We start from the raw sequence: 19,224 nt of genomic DNA, 5'->3' as shown, positions 1-19,224 counted from the left end.
GCTAGTTTATCTAAACATAGTTTAGCAGTTGACATTTTTGAGTAGGACACTGAATAGCACATTATGATTTTTTGGGAACTTATTATTATGACAAAGCCAAAAATGTGCTATTTCTTCCTATTTGTAGTATAGAGCTAAATGTTTGTGGCTGGAAAATAAATGTTTTAAAAAATACACAGCTTCACTGTCAATGACAAACATTCACTCAATGTACTGTTTCTATTATTTTTGTGTTTGCTCTGAGTGTGTCATGTGACCTGAGGAGTCTCGAGACCGTAAACAACATGGCGCGTTACGAACCAGGAGAATCTTGAAAACAACTCAGGGAAATAGAAGCGCTCAGGATACTGAACTCCCACGTTTACAAGCTTCATTTTTGACAACACTATTTTGTGGGTATTTACCGAGGTTTTGCAGGAAGAAAACAAAGGAGTAAAAGAGCTGTCAAAGCGCTGTTATCAAATAAATTGGTAGGTGTCTCTCTTTTGTAGGTCGCTCACAGTATGCTAGCGTGAGCGCTAACTTATAAACAAAAGGTTGCTTTGGATGGATATTTAGTATAATAAGGATGCTTTTACATATTTTGCTTTTTTAAGCTCTTCGTTTGTAAATATGCAACCATTATATGAAGTGTTCGCCCCATGTCAATTGCTGTTTTCAATTCTAGCCTGTCATTTTAGCATAGTCGGCTGTCAGTTATATCACGGACTTTTGTCAGCTGCATGTCAGCATTTGTTTACCTAATTTAAATCGCCTATTTAGTGTTAAAATTTCCCAAGACAAAAATACTGACACACCCCACAATAAATGCACTTACATCAGTGTTCATTTTGTCGTGATGTATATTTATGCATTGTGACATGTTAATCACAACTTTTTGGACAGACAGGTATATCTAGGGTGTATGTCCTCTTATTTGCAGTATTACTAAAATATGATGTTCAATATCTTTAAGGAAATCCTAGCATTATTTATAATATATCTTGCTTCTTTTTAATAATTTTCTATGCTTTGTATTTTTCAAATCCACATCTCAGACTTTCTAAAGTCCTGTAGTGTACATCTTTCTATCTTTTTTGGCACTCATTTAAGTACACTATTGTCCAGTAAGAATTTTGTTTAGAAAGATATTAATACGTTTATTCAGCAAGGATGCATTAAATTGATCAAAAGTGACAGTAATGACATTTATAATGTTGCAAAAGAGTTTTTGCTTCAAATGCTGTTCTTTTGAACTTTCTATTCTTCAAAGAGTCCTGAAAAATGTATCACAGTTTCCACAAAAATATTAAGCAACACAACCATTTTCAACATTGATAATAATAAGAAATGTTTCTTAAGCAGCAAATCAGCATATTAAAATGATTTCTGAAGAATCATGTGACACTGATGAGTAATGATGCTGAAAATGTTTTATTGTTTGAGCGTATGTCATATTATTCACTGTATTACTGGTGTTCAATGTCTTTAAGGAAATTCTAGCCTTGTATCTTGCTTTTTTATAATGTCATGAATTTGACTTTCTGTATTGCTTATGGCTGAATAAATAATTTTTCCAGACAAGCAGTCTATGGGCTCTCAGTCCAGTTCTGGGATGTCCGGTCGGGGCTCTGGTAACAACCCAGACCAGTCAGAACCCGAACCCAACCAGAATTCTAACCAGACGGGTCGCACACAGGCAGAGAGACAGTCAGAATCAGAAGAGGACGTTGACTTAGCTCAAGTTCTGGCGTACCTACTGCGGAGGTAAATATATGCATAACCCACATGACGTTTATTTGGAGATACCTTTGCCTCGGCTGCGTTTTATACATGTTTTGCAACACTACCAGTTCCTCTTTTTTTATTCAAATTGATATTTCAAAGTGTTCCTTTTTTTCTCTAATATAGGGGCCAGGTGCGCCTGGTCCATGGAAGTGGAGCGACAGGTCTGCAGCTTGTGCAGTCATATTCAGACTCTGATGAGGACAGCGATGGGGCCTGGGATGGGCGGTTAGGACATCGATATGACCCTCCAGGTGAGGATAATTCACTCTATGCACAATTGCCTCCGCATTTAGCCCTTAGTTGCTACTAGCTCAGTGTATGGAAACTGTGAGAAAATTAAGCACAAAATTAAATCTTGAGGAAGTGTCCCACAGCAGGACAAAGCGATACTAATATATAACCCATGCTTACGCTAAAGGTATTTAAAGCTTCTGGGACTCAGTATTAACACTTTGTTTTAATATAATAAATAAATATAATAAATGTTATGTTTACTAAAGTTAATTATATATATATGATTTAATCATGACAACTCTTGGAATAGTTTAAGCATGCTATTGAATATGGCTAGGCAGATCTAGGCAGGTGGAGCTAGGGGAGGTGGAGGGTTTCAGAGGAACTCTGATAGCACTCTGTAGGAACTTACAGCAAGCAATGAAACAGACTATTTAAATGTTGAGCAGTCAATCTCGGTGTGCACAGACTCCATTCCAGCCTTCGTTGTTATTTAGAAAAGTGAGGATCATTTGCAAGGATATATTCAACCATTAATATAAAGAATCTAAAATAATCAAGAATAAGAAAAAAAAGAATTTAAAAGAATCAACAGCCTCTTTGGCCTAATTTTCAGTCTATAAAAGTGAGAAATGGTGCCATGAATACCATTGAATACACACTTCTGTGGTAATTTACTATGCCTTATTTATTCTCTCTCAGTGGATGCCCAACCAGACACACAGGAAGTGGACCGCAGTGAGATCCACACTCAGATCATGCTTGCCACTGCTTCCTCAGGCTTAAAGGGCAGATACAGTTTCACACATATGCTGGCAGAGGTAAGAGACTAAGATAGATGTTTATACTTGTGTATCTTTCTTTTACAGGATATTTCTTCTAAAAATACAATGAGTCTGAGTTATTTTAGTTATCAGCTATTTTATTTCTTATTACAGATTTGTGATTTTTCTGATAACGAATTCAGAAAATGTATATTTTCACAAATTATCAAAAAATATGCATAGTTGAATTCAGAAGTGTACAATTTCCTATAATCTAACTGTGTATTTCTTTCTAAAGCGGGAACAGGGACGTTGTCGTGGGTCAAGTTTTTCTCATGGAGAGTGCAGCCGTATCCGCTCACAGTAAGTGTAATATAAACGCTATGCTTCAACAATAATAGTGCATATTTTAAATATTATTCAATAGTGTCAGCGGAGTCAATAATATTGTTGATTATTAAGTGCAACACCCTTAAGTGTATGGGAAACCTAAGGGCGATCTTAAGGGGAAATTACACTTAAGGTGCTTTATGCAATCGGGCATAGATGCTCAGAGATACACTGGCACAGATGGTTTTACATTTCAAATTCTTTCTGCTTCTAAAACTTATCACTCTTTGCATAACATGTAGTAATCATATTTATTTCTTCATAGTTTCTTGCCCAATCATGTGGTATACAAGGACACGTATCAGCAGAAAGTTTTTTGTGGAGTCTACAGTGATGAGGGAAACATGTTCCTGTCTGCATGCCAAGGTGAAACTGCAATTCAAGACTTTATTATTAGTGTTTATTTTCTATGCTTAGAATTTTCCAAATGCACATCTCAGACATGGTCAAGTGCATAACAAAGCTCTACTAAAGTCCTGTAGTGTAAATGTTTCTGTCTTTAATTTGAGTTTATTTACACTACCATTCAAAAGTTTGGGATCAGTATTCAAAAGGGATGCATTAAATTGATATTAACATAAATTGTTATTAATTGATGACAATAAAGACATTTATAATGTTACAAAAGATTTCTATTTCATATAAACTTTATACTTATCAAATAATCCTGAACAATCCTCCAAAATATTAAGCAACACAACTGTTTTTAGTTTAGTAACTTAGATAATAATAAGAAATAGTGATGCTGCTGAAATTTAGCTTTGCAGGAATAAATTACATTTTACAATATATTAAAATTGAAACTAAACTAAACTAAAATTGCGGCTATCTCATAACCCCTTTTCAATGTCTTTTGAAGTTGCAGACTCCGATATTTTGTTTTTGTTGTTCGGTCTCTTTAGTTTAGTTTTCTACTTTGAAACGATGGCCCAGGCTAAGAGACCTCTTTCAAAAACATTGAATAAGTCTTACTGCCTCCAAACTTTTGAATGATAGTGCATGTCTTATAACCTCTTTTTTCTATCTCTGTTTTTATAGACCAGAATATCAGGTTATATGATACTAGTAGGGGTCGTTTTGCTCTAAAGAAGACAGTGAAGGCCAGAGACGTGGGCTGGAGCATTCTGGATGTGTGTTTTACACCTGATGCACGTTGTGTGCTTTACTCCAGTTGGTCTGACTACAGTAAGACAGGGACAGGTTACTTAAGCTGTTTTGTTGCCACTGCTGTCATTGACTGTTCTAATGCACATGCGTCTGTGCTCTCTCTTTCTTTAGTTCATGTGTGCAGTGTAGATGGAGACAATGAAACACACACCGCTCTGGACCTCAAGTTAGTGTTTCCTCATAGTACATTATAGCATTAAAATTCAGGTAATCACCGGTATGCTTCCTCTTCATGTGAGTGACAGACAGTAGAACAGATTTCCATAACCGTTCATCACAACAACCATCACGTGACTGTGATGTGAGCTAACCAAAACTGAACACGCTGGCAAAGTGAAATCTGAAGGAAGTGTTGTAGAAATAACACACTTCAGGATAATAAAAATATAGCACTAAGAACTGTTATTTGTTGATTCTCGATATGTAAGAACAGCAACCCTCCTATATTTAAATTGTAATTAAAGTGTCATAACACAACTCAGATATGCTAATAATGCCAATAGATGACTTTTCCAGCGTGTCTTTTTGCCTCTCCCATTAAATTCGCATAACCATTTTGACGTCTTCTCTGCATTGCATGACATTTAGTGATTATGCTGTGATAATGCTGTCATAATTGTAATATTATGCTTTTAGAGGTTTGGTCTTGCTCTGTTCATCCCCAAGTAAGGTAGAGCTGTGTGAATGGAAATACGTTCTTATGTTCAAAGATTTATATTTGTTTGTATTTGTTTCAATATACAGTGGGGAGAACAAGTATTTGATACACTGTCGATTTTGCAGCTTTTCCCACTTACAAAGCATGTAGAAGTCTGTAATTTTTATCATAGGTACTCTTCAACTGTGAGTGACGGAATCTAAAACAAAAATCCAGAAAATCACATTGTATGATTTTTAAGTTATTAATTTCCATTTTATTGCATGACATAAGTATTTGATACATCAGAAAAGCAGAACTTAATATTTGGTACAGAAACCTTTGTTTGCAATTACAGAGATCATAGGTTTCCTGTAGTTCTTGACCAGGTTTGCACACACTGCTGCAGGGATTTTGGCCCACTCCTCCATACAGACCTTCTCCAGATCCTTCAGGTTGCGGGGCTGTCGTTGGGCAATACGGACTTTCAGCTCCTTCCAAAGATTTTCTATTGGGTTCAGGTCTGGAGACTGGCTAGGCCACTCCAGGACCTTGAGATGCTTCTTACGGAGTCACTCCTTAGTTGCCCTGGCTGTGTGTTTCGGGTCGTTGTCATGTTGGAAGACCCAGCCTCGACCCATCTTCAATGCTCTTACTGAGGGAAGATCTCGCAATACATGGCCCCATCCATCCTCTCCTCAATACGGTGCAGTCGTCCTGTCCCCTTTGCAGAAAAGCATCCCCAAAGAATGATGTTTCCACCTCCATGCTTCACGGTTGGGATGGTGTTCTTGGGGTTGTACTCATCCTTCTTCCTCCAAACACGGCGAGTGGAGTTTAGACCAAAAAGCTCTATTTTTGTCTCATCAGACCACATGACCTTCTCCCATTCCTCCTCTGGATCATCCAGATGGTCATTGGCAAACTTCAGACGGGCCTGGACATGCGCTGGCTTGAGCAGGGGGACCTTGTGTGCGCTGCAGGATTTTAATCCATGACGGCGTAGTGTGTTACTAATGGTTTTCTTTGAGACTGTGGTCCCAGCTCTCTTCAGGTCATTGACCAGGTCCTGCCATGTAGTTCTGGGCTGATCCCTCACCTTCCTCATGATCATTGATGCCTCACGAGGTGAGATCTTGCATGGTGCCCCAGACCGAGGGAGATTGACCGTCATCTTGAACTTCTTCCATTTTCTAATAATTGCGCCAACAGTTGTTGCCTTCTCACCAAGCTGCTTGCCTATTGTCCTGTAGCCCATCCGAGCCATGTGCAGGTCTACAATTTTATCCCTGATGTCCTTACACAGCTCTCTGGTCTTGGCCATTGTGGAGAGGTTGGAATCTGTTTGATTGAGTGTGTGGACAGGTGTCTTTTATACAGGTAATGAGTTCAAACAGGTGCAGTTAATACAGGTAATGAGTGGAGAACAGGAGGGCTTCTTAAAGAAAAACGAACAGGTCTGTGAGAGCCGGAATTCTTACTGGTTGGTAGGTGATCAAATACTTATGTCATGCAATAAAATGCAAATTAATTATTTAAAAATCATACAATGTGATTTTCTGGATTTTTGTTTTAGATTCCGTCTCTCACAGGTGAAGTGTACCTATTAGGGCTGGTTAAAAAATATTGATTTCTCGATTTTAATCGATTCTCATTTTTACGAACCGATATCGATTCTTAAATCCCAAGAATCGATTAGTCATCCTCTTTTCAGTTGATGAAGGAATGGAACATTGTAGTGCGCATCCCATCCAATAAATCGCAATAATCTTTGTGCTTTGTTACTATTGATATGAAAAAAGTTTCAGATTTAAAATTACGTCCATTTTCTTATGAAATTCCAAAACATAAATACTGTTTTGGCGCTGTGGCGTGAGATCGCTCTGGCGCAGCTCAGCTCAAGAGAAGCAACATGATCTTCTCTTCCACCTTAATAATACCAGTTACAGCGCGAAATAAACATGAATGAGCATTTGAAAGAGTGTTAAAATATAGAGTACAACTTATCGAAATCCGTATTATGTCACATGGAATCGCTCAATCAGTGTTTCAACCATGGAAAGATGTCATTAAAACGGCTTGTAAAAAATGTCATGTAACGTCACATTTACCTCAGAAAAACCATATCCAGTGACCATAAACTCGTCAGTCAGCTTGAAAAATTAACTGTAGAGAGGAGCATTTTGCTAAATATATGCACCATATTACATATTCATTATCATTTTTAATATGCATCAATATTTAATGCATGTTTGAATAAATCTTGCACGTTTTTATGACAGCCACCATTTAAATGTTTACATTTCATATAACTTTATTATTATAAAAATAAATAAAAGTGTAATTTAAGTTTTTATACAAATCAGTTAATTTTTGCCTTCAATATTATAGTAGGCTAATGAAGCCTAGTAGACTACAACTGACTCCCATAGTTTACAGCATTAGTTAAGAGATTTGTTAAAAGATTTGAAATTTGCCATGTACTGTACCTGATATCCAAAATAATCCATATTGAATCGAATCGAATCGAAATCGAATCGAATTGCAAGCTTGTGAATCGAAATCGAATCGAATTGTGAAATTTGTGTCAATACCCAGCCCTAGTACCTATGATAAAAATTACAGACCTCTACATGCTTTGTAAGTAGGAAAACTTGCAAAATCGGCAGTGTATCAAATACTGTTCTCCCCACTGTAGGTATATATCAGGTATATTTAACTGCCATAGAAATGACTGTAGTTGTTCATGTTCAATGTTGCTGATGCTGACAGGAGTCTTTTCTTCTTTCAGTCCTGATGAAAGGAGGTTCTGTGTTTTCTCACTGACAGCGTCCACAGATGGAAAAGAGATTTTAGGCGGGTCAGTATCTTATACTATGGCCTTCATACTTGTCCTTTAATAACTCAATGTTATTATTTATATCTGGATACTTTTTTCATGCATGTAGAGACTATAGAGACTATCTATCTATCTATCTATCTATCAATAAACAGGCATAATAACTACCTACCTTACCTGGAAAAAATAAAGTGTATGTCTAAAATACTCTTCTACTCTTCCTGAAATACCTTTATCTCTATCAAACAGTGCAAACGATGGCTGTCTGTATGTGTTTGATCGCGAACAAAACAAGAGAACTCTAAAGGTATGGTTCACAAGTTGTGAAGTCGTAGAAGGAAAAAAACCTGCACCACAGATAAAATTTGTATTTAGAATATTAAAAAGTGACAAGAACCCTATCATCAGTAAATGAAAAATCAAAAAGGTTTTGTCACCTTTCACCTGCTGCACTTGTCACTTTTTCTCTTCCATTGGCATCTGAATTACAGCTTTATTTCCTTGGATTAGTGTGCAAGATTTTTACCTTCTAATGGATCATTTATCAAAATAAGTTAGCTCTGCTGTCAATCTGTTATAAATCTCAGCCATCCTGTGATCTTATTCCTTGCATAATCTTTACAGCTTCCCGGTCTCAGTGCATCAAAGCAAAGGTCTTTCGCTCTAAACTGAATGTGATCATTGATAAGCATGATAGATTCAGTGAGAACATTATCCAGACATTGCCCTCTGTAGAATGACTCGTGTATTTCTTTATTTTTTTTATCTCTTCGTCTTTCAGATTGACGCTCATGAGGATGATGTGAATGCTGTAGCATTTGCAGACAGTTCATCGCAGCTGCTGTTCTCAGGCAGTGATGATGCTCTTTGTAAAGTGTGGGACAGACGTACACTCAGAGAAGACAGACCACAGCCTGTGGGCCAACTGGCTGGACACAGAGATGGAATCACCTTCATACACAGCAAAGTATAATAGCAATCCATACTGTCATTGTCAAGACGCTGTGATTTACAATACTGTTATTACATCAACACACTGCACAATTTTTTTACTGGTGTGAATAATAGCTAAAGTATTGTTATAAATCACCAGGGCATTATTCTCTACAGTTCTAGTTTAATGTAAAAATAAGTAAACAAACCACTTTTCAAATTGACATGAAAAATGAATGAATAATAATGAAACTAATTTAAACAACTTTTAAACATTTTTAAAAAAACAACTAATTTATGAATACATTTTAACTAAATTTTAAAACATGAATATTATTACTAATGTAATTATTAATAATATAACAATATTTGTCACTTAGAAAAGTGATTATTTACATTTTCTTTTTTTGAATGAATGCACTGATTGATTGATTTCTGTATTGTATTATTAAGTGGTCCTGGTCCTCCATAAACTTACACTCAAGATATCAGAGAAGCCTTTTGTGTAGCTACCTAATATGAAGTATTTATTTAAACTACATGTCAAAAATATGCAGACACACACTTCTAATTAATGGCTTTGACTATTTCAGCTGCACTCAGGTGCTTAAAAACAAACAGTGGGTGTCCAGATACTTTTGGCCATATAGTATATGTCACAGCGAACAAGATGAAGGCACTGTTATTAAACAGTTAAAGAGCAGAACTGTTATCAAAAAGCTTCAAATCCTTTTATACAGTTGCAGAACATCCCCTATTGCCCTCTAAATATAATTGCAATACATTAGTTGCTTCCCTTCAAGCACTTTTTAAGCAGCGTTTATATGTTGTCCTGAAGGGCGACGCTCGATACTTGATCAGCAACTCCAAAGATCAGAGCATTAAGCTGTGGGATGTGAGGAAGTTTTCACCCAAAGAAGGACTCGCGGCCTCACGACTCGCTGTCACACAACAGAACTGGGACTACCGCTGGCAGCAGGTTCCTCAGAGAGGTGTGTTAGCATGCTTGAGGAACTTCAATAGACCTGCTAGACAAACTGGTTTATTTTCAACCTTAATTGTACACATAAACACAAAGCTCCTGTTTTCACTCGTTATTTTGTTGCCCTGCAGCACTAAAGAGGCATAAGCTGAGCGGTGACACCTCTGTGATGACCTACAGGGGTCACGGGGTTTTGCACACGCTCATTCGGTGCCGCTTTTCCCCTGAATTCAGCACTGGACAGAAGTTTATTTACACAGGCTGTTCAACAGGCAAAATCGTCAGTAAGTTGATCAAAAAAATGCATAACAAAGTGCAAAATAGTCGTATTATTATTCAAATCTGCTTAATTTCACTTCCTTTCATCTTTTTTCTAGTCTACAATGTGTTGACGGGATCCGTCGAGTGCAAATTGTCCAATCATGACGCATGTGTGAGGGACGTCAGCTGGCACCCGTATCAAAACAACATGGTCAGCAGCTCTGTAAGTAAAACCCCTGTTTAATACTATTAGGGCTGTTACGACATGTGGACAATTGCAAAAATACGTTGATTTGCTTGGAATGCAAATAGTTGTGTGCCACGTCAAATAGTTGTCTGTCAAGTTCATATAATGTAAGAGACACACTGAACTGTATAATCATGAGAGGTAAATTACTCACGGAGACCAAGAAATGATCTGAAGATTCACCGGAGCTGCCACGAGGCGTGTGGCTCAGACGTACTCTCTGCACTCGGTTACAAAGCGTTTAAAGTTGTTGTTGGTTGTTTAAAATATTTGACGGATGAAGTAACGCTTTAAGACTCATTTATTTAATAAATAATCCTCCTGGTGTTATGGACATCACCATCATTGATATGGTGATATTTTAGGATTAATTGACTATCAGAAATCATCAATATATGAATCGCAAAAATTATCATTAGATTAATCCACAAAATAACCATTAGTTGCAAAAAAAAATGTAAGTGCATCAACACTACTCATTGGCGCTCTTTTCTCTTTCATGTTCGCTCAGTGGGATGGCGCCATACGTTTGTGGGAACACACGCAGAACCACCCTCTGGACAAAGACAGAGAGAGGATGAACATGGATGTGGTGGAGATGAAAACAAAAGGATATTGATGACATCAGAGGTAGATGGTGCCGTCACTGCGGGAATGCGATGATGGAGGAATAAAAAGAAACGGGGGAAATAAATCACAAAAGACATCGAATTTTGTGCAGAGAATTTTGTAAAAATCACATTGATATAGTGTCAGGCAGGATCTTCAAGTGTTGTTTGTTTGATTCCACATTGCTCCCCCTACTGGCACAAAAAGATGATACAAATGTGTTTAAGCTAAAAGAATCATTGACATTTAATTAATGGACAGGGCGTTTTGTGATTTCTCTTTTACGCCAACTGTTACACCTCTTTTTCAGCTCGGAGGTGACCTTTTAACTGCAGGTTTAAGCTTTAGTGAAAGACTTTGTGTGAATTTCACCGATATAAAGGACGCATGATTTCAGACAGGCACAAAACAACTGCTTTGCTTGAAAAATTACTGTACGGTAATATAGCAAAATAATTTAGACATAATGGACATGTTTCTAAAAGTGCAAAGAATTCTGGGAATAATTCTAAATATTGTAAGATATTTTATTGCTATTAATGTCCAGGATTTGATTTTGTAGTACAATGTAAAAAAAAAAAAAATATCTTTGTCAAAACTGATGTGTGTTAAAAGTGTGTGTGTGGAGATGTAGTCTTGGGTTTATGGGAGCGGGAGTGTGTTTGTTTATGCGTGGGAGCGTGTGTGCAAATATGTTTCTGTTGACAGAATGGTTTGATTTGTGTATGATTCAAGTGCATTTAGAATTCATTAAAACACTCAGAATTGTTTTACAAGAATAATTAAACTTATGCGCACAGCTTTGTTTGTTTGGACTATAAATCTCAAATATTTTCAGCCAGCTGCAAGCAATACAGTCGGGTTGCATTTCAAGCCAATTTCTTATGTCCTACATGCAATCAAAATAATTTTTCAAACAATTATAGGAAGGTCAGATTTTATGTACGCACATTGCCAGTGTCTCACATAGTCTGTACAAGAGTTTGCTATATTGTAATGATAGTAGGTAAAGCTAAAGAGAACATGCTCTTTTCTAAACTTGATCTGTGAACATATACAATACCGTTCAAACATTTGGAGTCCATACAATTGATCAAAAGTTACAGAAAGTACATTTACATTTTAAAATATATTAATATAGAAAATTGTAATAACATTTCACAGTATTACTGTTTCAAATAAATGCAGCATTGGTGAGCCTAAGAGGCTTCTTTTAAAAACACTAAAGGGGTCATGACATTGCCTTGGTCTTTTGACATATAAGAGGTGGATTACACTTTAGATTAGGGTCCAATTCTAACTATTAACTACAACTTTTGCCTCAATAAACTCCTAAATACTGTGTTTTAATAGTTAGTAATGTAGTTGTAAATTTAGGTACAGACTTCAGAAGGATCCCAGCATTGGAAACGAGTGAATGGCTTATTTTAATGGCGTCCCACATCGCGTCCAAGGATATGTTTGTTCGAAACATTTTGTTTTGTAAACGAGGCACAGTGTAATTGAGATTTCGCAAAGAAACTCTTGTTGAAAGATTATAGGCAGTCAGCTGTATTATTGGATCTGACAGCAGCTTCAAGTTTTATATGGATAATGTTTTCAAAACACTTAACGTTACTAGCGTGCAATAGTGAGTTGAGTTGATGTTGATGGAGTTTATTGTGCAATAACGTTAGCCAATCAAACAGTGGCCATTTACTGGCAAACCTTAAAGGAGCCTCCCCTCAAAGGCCCCCTGAAATCAAGATTTACGTTTTTTTAACTTTTAGTATGAATATGTTAGCCTTACGGTTATAAATAAGCTGGTGTGTTCCAAACCAATGACAAAATTCGCATTTAGGAGATATAAGCATTCAAAACTTAGTCTCTCACTTCCGCTAAAATGGTAATGGATTTTTATGACGTCACCGCGGACTTCAGCTTCTCATCACATCATCTGTCCAATCAAATGCTCTTTAGAATGTAAAGCGTCCCGCCCCCTATGCTATAAATACCACCTGGCTAAAGCGAAGCGACCATGTTGACATGTCGCGGAGCAATATGGGTTTTTGCCAGGGTCGATATTGTTGCCACCACTTTTTGAAACAACTCACGGCACGGATGTACCTAATACAAATAAATAAAACATCTCCAGTTAACTAGCAGGGCCTTCATTTTCTTCGTTTGTCAAATAAGAGGCGTTCTAGCGCTGAAATGTGTTGTTTTTTAAATCAAGCTTCTGAGCTCATTGCCATCAGTTGCATGGATGCAGTGTTCTCTTGTGGCTTGCGTACAGTCATCACTCGGACGCGCGCTTCAATCTATCACCGTTGCGGAGACTTTCTATATCACAAAACAAAATGCACACAAACGTGTCCCTGCTTGATATACAACCACTGATAAACATATTCGGTTTTGATTAGGGAAAAAAAAAACATGCGAGTGCGGATTTGAACGCTTGGCAAAAGTTCTGCCACTAGACCATGAAAATGCACAATATTTATTCAAAATTCTCGCCACTAACAATATATATTATGAGATCTCATTAAATGACAGATTAAACCCAATGTACTATTGAAATTGATTTCTGGACATCGTAATGTTATATTGTTAAAGGTGCATTGCGCAAGTCTCTGAGTTTTTGCAGAACTATGCCCCCTTCTGGCGACACGCGAAACTGCAACCAGAGTTGTGCACGCGGTTACGTGGAGTTTGCGTTGGGGTTTGGGATGAACTAGAAGCCGGTCTCTTTGAATCCATCTTCTACTTTTGCCAAAGTCGCTTGAGTTGTCTTCGCTGATGCGGATAATGGCGGCGAATACACAAACCTGCCAGACATAGCCAGGTGAGCGTGAACGCGCATAACGTCACGCCCAGTCGATTCCGTCCCGAATCCCTCTTATTTATTTTACTGTACAGGATTATAGAGGCAATCGCAGAGATCATAGAAGGGCTCATTCAGCCCATCAGGCAATTGTTTAAGCATGTATGGGTTAGAAAAATGGGTATTTTTAACATGAAAAGTTGCTTAATGCACCTTTAAATTGTTATTGTACACATGTATTGTACATATATCTTAGCATTGTATAGCAACCTAACTTTTAAATAAATGCTTTTACATTATGTGCATCTGAGTTATGCACATTAGTAAAGAAATTGATTAAAAAATTTTTTTTACTTTTTCAGTTTCATTGATTTTTGGATACATTTTAATGACTCTCTTAGCCACCCTTGGCTCATCAGATGTACCGCCAATGGGCATACACTGTATAGCCTAATTTATTTTTAAAAAAATTTTTTTTTCGAAAACTGAAGGCCCACGTATACTTTATTTTCTGCTTTCCACTTCATCTCGCACCCAGTCGTGTCTGCACAGCAATTAAGGGATGGACAAGTTCGACACATGCACAGCACAATTGCTTATTTATACTCTACAAGCAGCGCTGAGTTGTGTCAGCATTCTTCATTCTTCGTATGCATTATTGTACATGCACGTCAGTGCGAACACAAAAATTGGGCTGCACACAGGTGTCCGTGGACCCTCAGGTAACAAAAATTGCAGTGTGCGGACGACATTAGTATACGTTGGGCTTAAGAAAACAAGCTTTCAGGTTCTTATACTGTATGTTTAACTTTATATATATTTTTATATACTGTATCTCTTCCTTTTCTCTTTTTTTTCATAGTTATTTCACAGATATAGATTGCAAAAAGTATTGTTCACTTCTAGATCATCTTTCATCATCAAATTTAACATCAATATCAGTATGTGAACCATGCCCACCATTTTTGAGAGTGCAGAGCAGTTCTCATCTGCTGAATTCTCAGATTAGCTCAGTACGGCTTTTGCTGCGGGGCGATGGTGGGCAATCATGGAAGTTTCAGACCCCATATTTGAGGAGCCTGTGTATGGGGACCTCATCTCAGGCCAGTGTTGGGGAACAGTGGAGGCAGGATATACTTCATGCCCCACATCCCTGGTCTTCAGTGGTCTTAATCTGAGAAGGCTCAATCCCAGCAATCAGGCTTCTCAGATGTTACACTGAAGACCACAAAGCAGTGAAGGCAGAAGAGGACGCAGGGAGCACCTTTTTCTGCCAGATCCACACAGAGAGCACCTGTGCCAGCCAGGTCGAAACAGGGTGCACCTGTGCCCTCCAGATCCACACAGGGTGCACCTGTGCCCTCCAAATTCACACAGGGAGAATGTTTGCTCATCAGGTCCCAGCAGAACTCTGGCAGTTCTAAAAAAGGGCACCACCCCTCAACCCTGGTCTACAGTGATGCATCTGAGAAAGCCCAGCTCTCAGGTTTCTCAGATGCAACACTAAAGTCCTCGGACCAGAGGAGAATGTAGAGGTAGAAAAAGCCACAGATATCACCTGTGCCTGCTGAGTCCCCCAAGGAACCACCTGTGCACATCGGGTCCAAACAAAGAGGAAAACTCAAGATCCCTGAGTATCTGACAAAACATTTGCAAAAAGCCTTTTTTGAAATGTCCAAGCCTGTCAAGTCTCTACAGAGGACACCTGTGGCTGCCTCAAAGGCGCTCGCATGCTCCCCACATGGAGCACCCATGCCGGAAAAGATCGAAGACAGGCGAAAACTAAAAAGTCCCTGAGCCACTGAGGCAGGAGCTGCTGCAACAGAAGCCTCAAGCTTTTCTGGAGGGAACACGCATGCCTGACAAGATCTCACAGAGGCAAAAACTAAACATTTCTGAGCTGTTGAGACGGGAGCAACAGCAGCAGAAGCCTCTAGCCCCTTCTCTGAAGATAGCACCTGTCTGTTCCGCACAGGGAGCACCCGTTACTGACAAGATCTCCGACTGCAGAAATCTTAAAAACCCTGAGCTGCTGAGAAAGGAGCTGCCGAGGCAGCATTTGCAAAATGCACCAGTGCTTGTGTCACCTGCAAGCCTCAGGATTCCTAGGCATCAGAGGGAAAAGTGGGAGCAGCAGAAGAAAATCCCAAAGGGAGTGTCTGTGCCTGCCAATACCTCACAGAGAACACTTGTTCCACCGTGTTCCCCACAACAACCTCCCGGGTCTCCCCAGGGAGCACCCATGCCCTGTTGGAGTAAGAGGGTGTGTCCATGGAGCACTGAAGCTTCTGTAAGTCCCTTCTATCTCTTGTTTTTACTTTTTATTCAAAAAAGAAAAAATTGCCTTTAACTATGCTACTGTTTTCTATGTCATCAAAACACTAAAAGGATTTAGACACCTTTAGATTTAGTCTAAGAAGCACGCATTAAACCTCCCCAGCATTGCACGATTATACATGTATCTGTTCCCTCAACAGGACAACTTAGGTCTGTGTCAGGCACCTCCACAAAAACTATGTGTGGAAATTAACAACAAGGTCAAGCAGAATCTTAAACTGAGGAGCTACAACCATCAAGCCCATCAGATGACCACTTCACAACTGAACCAGAGAACTCAGAGGAGCCTTCAGCCCAGATCTCAGCTGACCCAGAAAAGAGCATTGGTTAGACCCTCCCATCTCTCAGTTTTACTTAGATTTAGAAATTATTAAACACTTTAGTAATTTAATCTGGGACGACAATCTTATCGGTTTCAATTCGGACCCCTCATATTGAAATGGTAGAAGCAGTTTGGCTTTAGATTTTCTTTAAGAATCACTTATTAAATCTGGTTTCTTCAACAGGACAATGCAGGTGTGGACCAGTCACCCCCACAAAATAGGCAGCATATGTCAATCAAAGTCAAAGACCAACAGTCGGATCCAGGCAGCTTAGAGCAAATTGACTATTTATGTAGCATATTCACTAAATTTTGTGTAATTTCAAATATTTAATATTTATATTGTGTTTGTACATGTGTTATATGAATGCATGTATTTAAATAAATAAATAAATACATATATATATATATATATATATATATGTGTGTGTGTGTGTGTGCGTGTGTGTGTGTGTTTTATATAAACAGATCATTTTCATCTGCTGTCACTGGGCTGATTAAATTCACACACTAAGCCAAAGGATAGCATTGTAACAACAAATGTAATTTCTATTTTCCACAATATATGGGTATATAATACAACTGATTCACTATTTCAGTATACATTTTCTTGTAACAATACCCTGCATCCAAAACGTCATCAGATAAAGGTTTGTTTTAATTTTTTTAAATGATAGATTTAAGTCCAAAGACTTTTCTTATACTTTACTTTTATCAGTGGAACTGATGTATACGAACAAAAACACCTATACTTCTTGGCAGCTTCTTTGGTGCATTTATATGCATGTTTCACTGGACAAAATGTGTACAATGTACAGAAAAACTGTGAATCTCTAAATATCTATTCATAAATATTTATTTCTATAACTTATGCCATATTATTATGCGTGTTTTTAAAAGGTTATTATAGGTTATTATCACTGTTATCTGAAAATTTCTTGTGTTGTATGCAAATAGGTTTTGAACTTTTGAATAATCCTACATACCTACCCTCCAACAGTGCAATTCATCATCTTGTCATAGAGGCAGAGAACACTGTGTACTTGCGTTCAGAATGAATCAATGTGAGCAAAGGAATGAACATCAGATTTAATGGAATCAGCTCTTTCCTCGTGGTTGAAGTGAACAAGAGTGTCCTGACCAAATTACTGGTAAGAAAACGTTTTACTGGAGTAGTGCTGGGTGGAAGGATTCTTGTGGTGTCTTTATATAGGCCTATAGCTTATTTAACTGTTAGGTCAACAATATAACAATTATTTTTTACCTTTGTTTTGTTTCTATTATTTTTTTCTCTAAATACACATAAAATTATTTATATATTTTTAAATTATTATTAGTAGTAGTAATAACATTTTTATTATTGTATTAACATGAAACATATTTTATATATTGTTCACAATAATAGGATTAATACACCTATGTTGTCTTATATTATATTAGTGTTGCCTAATAACACCCTTGATGTGGCACTGTTGTGGCTTATTGTTTTAATAACTAATAACGTTCATCTTTACAGAGGTTACGACTACACCAAGGATAAGGACGATGAGCTGACCTTTATGGGAAGGAGCCAAACCAATTGAAACATTTGTTGTGTTGAGCTATTTTAATAACTTTTGTTTGATTTGTTCATTGCAAACAACTGAAAGTCTGTAAAGTTTGCCAATAAAGCTGATTTGCAATGGGGGTTAAATAATTTTGATTACTGTATAAAGTTAGCTTGTGGGGTTTCCGTAGTGAATGCCAATCACATTATCTTCACCAGTCAATACAAAATGTGAACATGCAAAGTAGATGATTGTCACATTTATTTGATTTCCTTTACCTCCTCTCTCCATGCACTTTTGTTAGGACATTTTGGATGCAAAGCACCATGCCATTACCCCAAAGTGAATCAAATTCTTAACGTAAAGAATGCATACAACATTTAAATATGTATTGTAACCTAAATGTTAAATTCCATTCAGCTTCAATCGTTGTATTATTTACAGAACACTTTATTTTAAATATACGCATTTGTAGACTACGTTTATGCTCTAATTTTTAGTTAAACATTGATATACATGTTTTTATTCATTTGGTAAATAAATGCATGGTACATACATTTTTCATTTGTTTCCATGAAGAATCAACAACATCTCCCTCCATGTTAATATATTTTAGTTAATGCCAAAATGATTTTGTATATGCTAAAATGAACAAACATGAAATCTATGTTGATAGCTTTAATACGTAAGCTTTAAAGTATATAAAGGTCTCTAATCAGTACAAATCACAATTCTTACAATGCTGGACTAAAAAGTAATAAGTAACGCCTTGGTTACTATTGTAAACCCCGTTCCCTGAAGGAGTGAACGGAAGACATTAGGAAGACGTTAGGTGACTGATGAATTGGGAATTTGTACGAGCCTGGTAACATGGAGTTACACATATGGACTGACCTTCAGGGCAATACTACTTTCTCTGTGGTAGATCCCATATATTATGGGGGAGTCAATAACGTTTTACAGAGATAGCAGAGCTGGGCTCTGCTGAGGGAAAGACATGTGTAGATAGGGAAACCGTACTGTGGAAGAATACACATATGGGATCACCAGAGGGGAATCGCAACAAATGGGCATAGTCTAATATAGGGGCTGACCAGCCGGGCATACACACAAATACTAGACCTGGCATCGGATGCCTCCGCCACATCTGACTGCCGAGGATGCTGGAGGAACTCCACCAGGGCTCACCGGATGGGGAACTCACCTGAGGAGCAGAATAGGCGCTCATAAACCGTTCTTAGAGGGGAAGGGCGCTGCAAGCGAGACCCCAACCCATCTTCCCACCTATTACCTGTTTGTACCCAACACACGGGAAGAAATCGGCTCAACTCAGAGATTGTAGAATCTTGTGAATGTGTTAGGTGTCGCCCAGCCTGCAGCTCTAC

The 19,224-nt window shown here is 37.8% G+C and overlaps 1 protein-coding gene across 1 annotated transcript; it reads left to right on the top strand.

The window, feature by feature from the left end:
- The first annotated feature begins 243 nt into the window (after positions 1–243).
- dcaf11 (ddb1 and cul4 associated factor 11) lies at positions 244–11,629 on the top strand. The gene is made up of 15 exons (XM_081352848.1): positions 244–470; positions 1,560–1,746; positions 1,891–2,018; positions 2,704–2,822; positions 3,064–3,128; positions 3,421–3,521; positions 4,194–4,340; positions 4,434–4,488; positions 7,751–7,819; positions 8,048–8,105; positions 8,580–8,765; positions 9,570–9,723; positions 9,845–9,997; positions 10,091–10,197; positions 10,733–11,629. Exons 2-15 carry the CDS (start codon positions 1,571–1,573, stop codon positions 10,838–10,840), a joined length of 1,626 nt encoding a protein of 541 aa, XP_081208974.1. The 5' UTR covers positions 244–470; positions 1,560–1,570; the 3' UTR covers positions 10,841–11,629.
- The last annotated feature ends 7,595 nt before the right edge of the window (positions 11,630–19,224 follow it).

The sequence above is a fragment of the Scardinius erythrophthalmus genome, assembly GCF_964197995.2.
Source record: "Scardinius erythrophthalmus genome assembly, chromosome: 22".
NCBI lineage: Eukaryota > Metazoa > Chordata > Actinopteri > Cypriniformes > Leuciscidae > Scardinius > Scardinius erythrophthalmus.
The sequence above is the reverse complement of the archived record's forward strand: the minus strand, read 5'-3'. Positions and strand labels throughout refer to the sequence as shown.

Excerpts from the sequence above, each read along its gene's own strand:
- dcaf11 (XM_081352848.1), top strand. The coding sequence starts at position 1,571 with ATGGGCTCTCAGTCCAGTTCTGGGATGTCCGGTCGGGGCTCTGGTAAC. Across the intron at positions 3,522-4,193 it reads GTTCCTGTCTGCATGCCAAG|ACCAGAATATCAGGTTATAT; the intron begins GTGAAACTGCAA and ends CTGTTTTTATAG. Across the intron at positions 9,724-9,844 it reads GCAGCAGGTTCCTCAGAGAG|CACTAAAGAGGCATAAGCTG; the intron begins GTGTGTTAGCAT and ends GTTGCCCTGCAG.